This window comes from Aspergillus stella-maris (genome assembly GCF_047715825.1).
Source record: "Aspergillus stella-maris strain CBS 113639 unplaced genomic scaffold BDV14scaffold_37, whole genome shotgun sequence".
Taxonomy (NCBI): Eukaryota; Fungi; Ascomycota; class Eurotiomycetes; order Eurotiales; family Aspergillaceae; genus Aspergillus; species Aspergillus stella-maris.
In genome coordinates, this window is record NW_027396831.1 from 1 (window position 1) to 9,416 (window position 9,416).

The 9,416-nt window shown below is 49.4% G+C and overlaps 5 protein-coding genes across 5 annotated transcripts; 1 reads left to right on the top strand and 4 right to left on the bottom strand.

The window, feature by feature from the left end:
• On the bottom strand, positions 1–2,613 carry BDV14DRAFT_175632 (uncharacterized protein). The gene is made up of 3 exons (XM_073769109.1): positions 2,192–2,613; positions 1,965–2,138; positions 1–1,908 (listed from the first exon to the last, which is right to left on the bottom strand). The coding sequence occupies exons 1-3, from the start codon at positions 2,262–2,264 to the stop codon at positions 200–202; spliced, it is 1,956 nt and encodes a 651-aa protein (XP_073626813.1). The 5' UTR covers positions 2,265–2,613; the 3' UTR covers positions 1–199.
• BDV14DRAFT_80808 (uncharacterized protein) lies at positions 2,380–3,566 on the bottom strand. The gene is made up of 2 exons (XM_073777573.1): positions 3,502–3,566; positions 2,380–3,414 (listed from the first exon to the last, which is right to left on the bottom strand). Exon 2 carries the CDS (start codon positions 3,093–3,095, stop codon positions 2,496–2,498), a length of 600 nt encoding a protein of 199 aa, XP_073626814.1. The 5' UTR covers positions 3,096–3,414; positions 3,502–3,566; the 3' UTR covers positions 2,380–2,495.
• Positions 3,567–5,393: 1,827 nt separating this feature from the next.
• On the bottom strand, positions 5,394–6,135 carry BDV14DRAFT_201341 (uncharacterized protein; the record flags this gene model as incomplete). The annotated part of the gene is made up of 2 exons (XM_073773740.1): positions 5,394–6,018; positions 6,077–6,135. The coding sequence occupies 2 exons, from the start codon at positions 6,133–6,135 to the stop codon at positions 5,394–5,396; spliced, it is 684 nt and encodes a 227-aa protein (XP_073626815.1).
• Positions 6,136–6,961: 826 nt separating this feature from the next.
• On the bottom strand, positions 6,962–8,576 carry BDV14DRAFT_190584 (MFS transporter; the record flags this gene model as incomplete). The annotated part of the gene is made up of 2 exons (XM_073771357.1): positions 6,962–8,143; positions 8,190–8,576. 2 exons carry the CDS (start codon positions 8,574–8,576, stop codon positions 6,962–6,964), a joined length of 1,569 nt encoding a protein of 522 aa, XP_073626816.1.
• BDV14DRAFT_80842 (uncharacterized protein) lies at positions 8,470–9,356 on the top strand. Its single transcript, XM_073777574.1, has one exon. It carries the CDS (start codon positions 8,851–8,853, stop codon positions 9,298–9,300), a length of 450 nt encoding a protein of 149 aa, XP_073626817.1. The 5' UTR covers positions 8,470–8,850; the 3' UTR covers positions 9,301–9,356.
• The last annotated feature ends 60 nt before the right edge of the window (positions 9,357–9,416 follow it).

The following is a 9,416-nucleotide window of genomic DNA, read 5'->3' on the forward strand; positions in this document are numbered from 1 at the left end:
CGAATGGCCTTCAAGGGTTTGTAGTCCTGGGCTCCAATAATCCTCCACTTCTGGTATTATGCGTATGCGTTCGGGTCTGCTATTAGAAAACATTCTTCTAATATGACTTTGCATTGGTGAAAATACTAGCCCAGAAGAGTAAAGTTGAAGTGGGGCAAGCCTCGCTATATAAGCGTTCTTCAGGATGAATCGCTTTGCGTCATAGAGAAAGCTGGCGATCCTTTCGGTGCTGTTCTACATTCTTGGTGTTAGCTATTACCCAAGCATGGACAGTACAGAGACTTACGCTTAGAGCCCGCTGCAGCATATCTATCATTCCCACTGCCTCAGATATAACATCCATCAAGCTCAGTGCTTCTAACCAATGAAGGAAATGTTTTTCCAAGAAGGGAAAAACTTCTGGCTCTGAGACATGGCCTTCACTCTGCTGCAAATGGTATATCCAGTACCGACAGGAGTATTGCAGAGCCGCAGAAAGATGCTGATCAACAGTCTGGCGGTCAATATCCACGTGCTGCGTCCCATAGCTTGGAAAATCACAGATATTGCGTTTGAGACCATGCTTGTCGTTCTTCATTACGCCAAGGCAATGCAGTGCTATCTTCTGATGTGTCTTTTCTGAACTGACACGGAAAGAGCCTTCCTCCGTTGTTAGAAGATAATCTTGAAATGATAAGTGCAGTAGCCGAACCGGCGAGTCAAGGTTTTTGGTCGCACTAAGAACCGAATAGAATCCATTCAAGTGGTTAGAAATATTTCTTGGTGACTTATTTGTCAGCTGTGCCAGAGCATTAACTGAAAGTGGAGTAGCAAGAAGGATTATAACCCCAACTATATCCTGAAATTCTTGCTCCAGCAGCTTTTTCTTGCGGTTATCTGCATTAGAAAAGAGTTGCTTTAAGACCGGCAAATATGTTTTGTCCATTTGAGAACCAGAAGTTGCTGCTGGATCTTTAAGAAGAGTTAAAAGGCGATCTTCTGGAAGCAATGTTGGGTCATCCACAAATCGACAAATGGTGAACGCGGAAATAAACAATGGAACTGCTCTTTTGACTAGAGTCTCAAGAACATCATCATCTGGCCATGGACCGGAGACTTGTCGGCTTGCTTTTATCCGAGAAAATTCGTCCCTTAGGAAGACACGAATGTCCTCTTCAACCACTATGTCGGACAGCTCGTGGAGGATTAGGTATCGATGATTGTTACTTTGTTCGAAGACAGCACGAATTGGGAATTCAGGGCGGCTTGTCACGAATATTCGGATATGCCTAGATTTACATTTCTGCAGATCCGGCAAAAGCTGAAGTATAGTTTGTATGTCATCCGTACCACCGCATTCATCTAGGGCATCGATCACAATCACAGTTGGTGTGGGTTCATCTTGATCCAGACTGAGAAGTGGCTCAAGAAGCAGCTTGGTGAACTGCTCCTTCATCGATTTCCCTGATATATATGGATCGGTATCAATAGCCGACTCAACATGGTGGATTAGTGCGGGAATTTGAAGCAGAAGCTGCGCGCAAAGAGTGGTGAAGAACCTCTTGGCGCTAGCACGCTCACCCTCTCCGCGTTTAAAGAAGAAGCTGGCACCAAGTTGGTTTCTCTTCTTGAAGCGATGAGCTATTGTCCGAGAAATGGTTGACTTTCCAGTTCCAGCCATGCCATTTAACCAGAATATACATTCTTGGCTTGGGTCGTCCGCCCATACAATGATCTGACGAAGCAAATCAACCCGCGTCTTAGGGTGGCATCTTGCTTCATGCTCAGCATCAGACGCATCGAAACTCGAGCCCTCTGCGTAGGGCAGCATGTCAAAGACTTTGCGCTGCCTGCTTCCAGTGCTGAGGTCCTGGACTGCGGCACTTGTGTCTTTGACAATGGACTGAACCTCTCGCACGGATTTTTCAACTTGAAACCCAGTCAATACACCATCCTCGTGGATGCGATAGGTGAACTCCACATACTTTGCTCGATTGGATCCATCCTCATGACTCCCTGCCCTGAAATAACGTGAAGGAGTTCTTTCGCATAGCATGCCGCTGTCGCCGCAGCGTACGGTTGCCAGACCTTATTCTTGTGGGAATCAGTATAATCGCAGATGCCTCGGATGACAAGACAGGGAAATGAGTCCATGAGTCCTAGTTAGGAGTAAGATACTAAAATTTCATCCCCTGCAGAGTGTTGTACTAACCTGCAGCTTCCATCTCAAAACAAATAATACCCTCCTCCCTTGCCCATTCATCCCTTAGGAGGGCGTCCTTCATCACTTGGTCCGCCGACCCAATGGTTCCGTAATGTAATCGAGGAGAGTCATTGGGCCGAATACCCCTCTTCACGAGGTTGCTTTCGAGGCTGCGACAAGACTTACACGTCTTCTTCCCAGCCTGGTGAACAAATTCTGGCTTAAAGAGGTAGTCCTTTTGAGACCCTGGATGATGGAACTTTGTCGCGAGCAACGGATAACTTGACAAGATAGTTAATAGTGTCTTGAGGATTTAATGCCCCTCCATCTTATGCTGTGCCCTAAGGTGGGCAACGGCGCTCAGGACAATGCTTGGGGGCTTGTTTAGTCTGCCACCACTAAGTATAAACTTCCTTTCTTGCAACAATTTCCCAAAATCATACTGCACAACAGCATCTAAAGACTTGGAGTGGAGGCTTATCACCACGTCACCAAGTTGTATGTCCCGTATGTCTTCTGGGTCATCATCTGACTCTTCCGAGTCTTCGGAATCTTCCGTTTCTTTGACTTTCAATCGATTAGTTATTACTCTGGCGCCATAATATGGTGCTCCACCCCCAATTCCGACCATGAGCCCGAATCTAACCGCCGGGAAGCTGCGAATCATGTCTTTAGCAACGGTAGCGGCAGACACCTTGCCCGTTGTTTCTGCCGGCAAGCAAGCGATCACGACATTGTGGTCACCAATTCTTCCAAGGACGTACGAATTCGAGTCATGTGGATCAATTGCCGGAAGGACTGGATGTTTCTCGTCTAACATGGCCCTGGCAGCCACTAGCTCAGATTCCGGTAAAGCGCATATCCAGCCAACAGTGTAGTCGCCGTGGGTGAACGTTCTGCGAGGGTTATTCATGGTGCTTATGGAGGTAGTAAATGACAATATCCGGAATGTGGTAGCATCAAATAATGAATTTCACATATGTGGAGGGGGAATGCAAGATACTAGTTTAAAGGGCGGTTCGCAAGAGGCAGAAGTCAGATTGTTGGTGCGGGGTATCCTCAACAGTGCTGCTTAAGAGAACGACAGAGCCGCTCCCTCCTTTATCACTGACTGTAAGCAAACACCAGCTCCTGTTTTCCTTCACGACCCCGCTCGTTGATGAGCTGGCGTGGCTTAACAACAGGGATATGCTGGTTAGTGTGCACCAATCGCATTTTTATTTTCTCCCGTCCTAGAAGACATGGGTCAGAGTTTGTTCTTGCTCTTTTTATCACAGCAATAGACTTAAATAGCGCGGGGAGACACGCGAAAGATGGACCTTAAAATATATGATTGTGGACTGAATGTCACTATTATTCTTGGCTTTTCAAAGCAACAAGGCGAAATGGAGTCGTCTCCAGAATATGTCTTGTTCCATGGGACTGGAGGGGTCGGAATTATTTTCGGCCCGGCCCGAGCAATCTGGAATGTTCCGTGCAAATAGAACAAACTTGACCATGGTTCCAGTTCCTGACACGCTGTCCACACCAACATACCTGCATTGTAAGGTGCGCCCATTGTCACGTCGCTTCTACCATCACAAACAAACAGCATGGGTGGTGTAATCCATATCGCCCTGCTTCTTATACTATACAGCCTGTTAGCATCAGTCCCCTGTTCCTTACTTAGAAATGAGACGGAAGACTCCGCTTTCCCAGCTAACAGTCAAGCTCTTATTACCAGGCTCATCGGCGGCATATATTGCCTTGAGGGAGGGGAGAGCCCCTTAGGTGATTTCACCTCCCAGTCCCACTATCCTCACGCTTGGGAGCGCACCCCTTCGTATGCCCCCACCCCTGGTTACCTTAGCCGGGAACAAACGCCACTCGGATATAGCCCGTCCCCCAATCACGAAGGCCACAGGTCTACTCCTCGCCAAACTCTATCAAATAGGGGAAATATATTCCGGGACACCAAGTGGGATTACTTAGCGACAGATAATAAAGAGCCTCAGTCCTCTCTCCACTATACTATTGAGTGGAGGGTAACCCTAAACAACCACATGGTGGCCAAGGATACCGAACAAGACCTGGCCTTGGATCCTGATTTGTACTGGCAAGATATACGGCAGAAAGCCGAAACTATACTACGTTGGAAAGTAGCTCGTAACCGACGGGTGAGGCTAAATCACAACATGTACACTCGCTTGAACAACGGACATCAGCCCGATAGTCCGATGGATAAAACCATATGTCTCCAGAGAAACTCCAAGCAGACGTGCCGGGAATTCTCGGCCTCCCGAGAAAAAGAGGGGAATTAGCAACACCAGGGAGATTTGGGCAGCACGCCGCGAGGCTTCCGAAAGGCTGTTAATGTAAACAAAGTTGCAAACACCGGTTCCAGCAAAGAATAGAATCAAAAGAATAATCCGCAGCGGGGAGAGTGTGTCAATCCCTAATAGCCGCACTGGAAGCCTTGGATAAACAAGGTAGCTCAGAAGAATATGACGGATACTCCAATTGCCAAAGCATGATATTGGCATGGTGGTCCACGAGAAAATGGCGCGGATCAGGCGATGGAGTATTAAGATTATAGCGACGGCCGCAAGAGCCAAAAGATAGATGCCTTCCACAAGTTCCATGTTTAGTGAAGGACATATACAATTTTAGGATTTACTCGCCAGCAATGTCCTTGGGGAGACAGTGGTATTTAAGACATTTCCCCCATATGCCGTAAGTAAAAAACGATTACAATACATTCAGTATAAGAAACGACGACAACCCCAACCCATGTATTTCTCTTGTTTTACCGTTTTCACTGCTTCAGCCAACATCGTTTTCGCTTGAGCCTGTACGGGCTTCGGGTCCCGGTTCTGGCCAACGATTTGTCAAATGTAAAAAGTAGAGTGATAGCTGGATGAGATCTTTTCGTTGCTCCTCTGTCAACCGGGTGCGAATCAAATAGGGTTTCGTTGTCACCTAAGTATCAGAAGTCGTAGCACAGGCTACTATATAGCCCATCTACGACCGGAAGACATCATCGATCCAGTGCCTCCTGATATAACTCATAATTTCACAGGTCCTACTTTAGCATCGCTTACAGCGACGCTAAACGTCAAGAACTAAGGAATGAATGACAGTCCATCGATAATCAACATACACAAAGCACATCCACCCTGTAACCCATTCATGCGAAACAAGAAGAACCCGTCTCTTTATTCGAGGCACGGCATCACAGCGCAAGAGCAACAGCCAGAACACCAGCTGCACCAACAATAGATCCAAACACAGAGGGGTCCACTATACCAGCCGCACCCTCATTGCTCTCCCGGTGATTGCTAGAGACCGATTCATTGGCGTGTCCGGCATCGCCACTGCTGGCACCGCTCGTCGCCGCAGCAGGAACCTCAACGCCCCACTCAGTCTCAAGGTAATTCTTCGCATCCTCGGGAAGGTCAGTCGCCCAAGCAGGCCATTTTCCCTCGTCAACCTCGCTCTCAAGCGATGCAAGGGAGCTCGGGTCCATCAGTTCCGAGAAGACGGATGTCGGAAGCGCGCTGATGAGTTGGGCCGCGATGTCGTCGGGGACGAGCTTGAATGGTCCGCTTCCGCTGCTGAAGGAGTATTCGTCTTCATAATTGTCGATGTCGAAGGTTGATTCGGAACCATAGTCCTGGGTGGAGTAGCCAGGTGAGATGTCGTCGTCGTCGTCGTCATCGTAAGAGAAGATGCTCACGTCGTTGGTGGTTTCGATGTCGGAATGGTAGTTATCCATGTACTCGTCTGGAAATATGATGTCGTCGGAGACATCGCTGGGTACTGGACCAAGTCGACGTTGTAAGCAGAGGACATTAACCCTGTAATCGGGGATTTACCCCGCTTGAGTCCACGGAATCCATAGCATCATCATCCTACCAATCCTGGGCCACGGCCGCCGAGGAGAGCGCAAGGAGAGCGAGGTACTTGACGTGCATCTTGGTTATGGACAGCTATACCAAGGAGTATCGTAAAGCCCTTGGCGCAAATGAGGAAACGAAGGACAAAAAGTTAGATGATTGACAGCAAACAATCCTAGCAGTTCCGGGTTCTCCCTCCTATATATACCTAAGCCTCAACCAGCCCCTGAACGTTCTACATACCTCTGGGCCCATCAAACAAACAACAAAGCCTAAAAGGACCAAACGCTAAAACAGGCCCTGGTCCAGCATGGGGCCCGTCAAGCCAGAGCCTCTCAAAATCGCAAATCATCGAGACCTTGTATTCAGTGTCACCACTAAGATCCCTTTGGGTTGGGATTTGCGCTGCCATGTCGTATTCTCTCGACTATAGCGGTGTTCACATCCTTCAGGGACCGTTTGAATGCGACAGAGGTCTGAAAAATGGAGGAACCTGTCCAGTGGAAGTGCAGTCTAAGAGGCTGCGGCATTTGTGTCGCAAACATGCCCGAGAACTCGTGTACAGTGCGGCCCCCTGCCTAGAAATTCCGTACCACCTACCGTGGCACCTTGCAATACTAAAGATACCGAGGTACGATATGACATTTTTTCTGTTCCAGCCGTTGTGCAGTCCCACAAACTCAGGGAATGGGAAGACTACCGCATGAGAAGGGACAACCTAACAACGTGGGTACCAAGTCCGACCGTAGATCATTGCAAACGTCAAGGGTCAAGCCTGGGAAGTGTAGGGTGTAGGAATACCATGGGCAATCGGAGAAAAAGTCTAATCGTGACGTTATTTCAGGGCCGTAAATATGATCTTTCTAAGTCTAACGTATGTACCAACGTACTCCTCAATGTACCCCTAATTCTCCAGATCAACCTTGAATCTCTCGCGCAGCCTCTTCCCAAAATGCTGCAAGAGAAAGGCAAAAGGCACGAAAGCCAATGCCAAAAACCCGAGCAACGAGTTTCCCCAGCCGTATCCCAATGTCTCAAACATCTGCGGACCTGCAAGAGGCAGCAACGCGCCGACCAACGACCTCGCGGCAGTCATTGCGGCATTCGCAGAGGCTGCATATGCTGGGTAGCAGTCGATCGCGTAAATCTGAATAGGCATCCAAACGCCTATACATCCGATGCCGAACGGCGCCATACCGATAATAGGAACGATCCAGTGCGTCCTTTTCTCTACCGACCAGCCGTACCAGAAGAAACTAACTGGTAGGATACAAGCCCAAAATAGAAGTTGTGTCAGGCGCATCTCCGGCTCGTGCTTGCCACCGTTCCTGGCGGCCAGTTTCAAGAGAATCCGATCGCTCGTGACAGCGCTGATGTATAGTCCGAGAAGGAAGCCAATGCCGATACCGAGGTATGCGAGGCCTGCGATACCGGGGGAAAAGTCGTACTGGCCTTCAAAGACCATTGGGATGGTGGTAAAGAAGAGGTACAGTAGGCCGTATATCAGCGCTACATAAGTCGTTAAGAAGGGTATAATCGGGGACTTGAAGAGAAGTATCAGCGGTCGCTTCATTCCAAGCTTCAGGACTCTTAAAGCCGAGACACCGTTGCCCTGTAGGTCGTAAGCACTGCGCAAGTCAGTCCGTCCAAGCTCCTTCTTCATCTTCTCCGTTTTCCAGCGTATGAGAACCGCGGCATAGGTTTCTCGATTAAAGCATTCCATCCCAAGGCACAGGGCGCCACCAATGATGAGTAGAATCCAAAACACCCATCGCCATCCGAGGTTCTGACCAATAAAGCCACCAGCAATCGGGCCGATATTGGGTCCCAGAAGAGGTCCCAGGCTCCAAAGAGAAGTAGCCACCCCACGTTGGTGGACAGGAAACAGGTCGGCAATGACACCGGCACCAATAGTGAGACACGCAGAACCCCCACAGCCAGCGAGGAATCGCATCACAGTCAAGCTGGCGATATTAGGAGCAAGTGCACACCCAATCTGCCAGACAACGAAAAACCAGTTGGCGCCACTCATAACTATTCTCCGTCCATAGATTTCACTCAACGGGGCAAAGACCAATGGGCCGAGCTGGTCGAGTTAGCGTTACCCGAACACAAGGGTTGTTCAGACGTACGACGTATCCAATCAAGTATATGCTGACAGTGAATGAAAGCAACGTTCGGTCAGTCTCACCAAAGTCCTCAGCCAAGTCTGTCAGCGCCGGAGAAAAAACAGTCGATCCCAGCGGTGAGATCAGCGAGACGAGGCTGATAAGCACAAGCAGTGTCCATTTCCGCGAGGGTGCAAAGTTTTGAGGGTTGTTGGGGTCGTCTTGTCCTTCCCAGCCGATGATGCCTTGATCGATATCTGATACTGGAAATATTGGTCGCGGTGGCACTTTGGTCTCGGTGGCTGTGGCAGCTTTCTCCAGGTCGACTTGTTGCGGGGAGGGCGTCGCTTTCTGGGCGGGGTCTACCAGGGATGCCTCTCGGCTAAGGCTTGGACTCGGGCTGGGCGTCATGGCTGCAAAGTCGTATGATTGACAGCTTCAAGGTTGCAGCATTGGACGCTCTGGTGCAGTGCCGACCGCGAGATTCGGCAGGTACGAAGGGTGTGGTCAGTGGAAGGGCGCAGAAGGAAACAGCCCTGGGTGTTAAGAGACGGGCTCAACAGATGATGAAAGAAATGGGCTGCATCTCACTATATGCTGGTGACAAGCTCCAGAAGCCACAGCTTCGGACTAACTGCAGCAGAGGCCCTAGTGGCTAACTGTGTGTCCTGGCCCCATTACCCTTATGCAGTTTATGAGGGTTGAAAGGATGATAAGCGCTGGATATGCAGAGCTTCGACCAACAAGCATCAACGGTCGAGTCGAATTTCGGGAGATCCTGCCCGTGAATGTCAGCTCTTCTGCGGCTAGTGATGCATTGCCCAACGCGGAGACAACTACAGCCTCGAGCCTTGAAGCAGAAGTACCACAGTGTCCTCGGATGGCGTTGTTTAGCGGCAGGATCAACCAGTGTGTTCGCAGGAGTGGAGCAAAAAGACAAGGAAAAGAACAAGCTGAGGCTGGTGAAAGGCTACTCAAGCTGGGTCATGCCGGCCATCATATCCCTCTTTGGCTCAAGATGCGTGCCGATAACCGAGTCGAGCCTAGCCAAGTAATGATTGCCTTTAATCTGCAACATGTCTGTCCCGCATTCCAATTTCCACCAATAATCCGTTTCACTCTGGTCGATCCTTGAATGGGGGCACCTTACGCTTCGTCCCGTCTCCAAGTTGGCCCCGATAAACGGTGAAGAGTGGGTTGACTGGAGCTTGGAGAAGTGCCGAATGTTGGGGTTGAATTTGAACATTTTCA

Bases quoted from the DNA above. Each gene is read 5' to 3' on its own strand.
- BDV14DRAFT_175632 (XM_073769109.1), bottom strand. From the start codon at position 2,264: ATGAAGGACGCCCTCCTAAGGGATGAATGGGCAAGGGAGGAGGGTATT. The intron at 2,139-2,191 runs GTTAGTACAACA...ACTCCTAACTAG, and splicing joins TTTTGAGATGGAAGCTGCAG to GACTCATGGACTCATTTCCC. The intron at 1,909-1,964 runs GTATGTGGAGTT...CTGGGTTTCAAG, and splicing joins GATGGATCCAATCGAGCAAA to TTGAAAAATCCGTGCGAGAG.
- BDV14DRAFT_80808 (XM_073777573.1), bottom strand. From the start codon at position 3,095: ATGAATAACCCTCGCAGAACGTTCACCCACGGCGACTACACTGTTGGC.
- BDV14DRAFT_80842 (XM_073777574.1), top strand. From the start codon at position 8,851: ATGCAGTTTATGAGGGTTGAAAGGATGATAAGCGCTGGATATGCAGAG.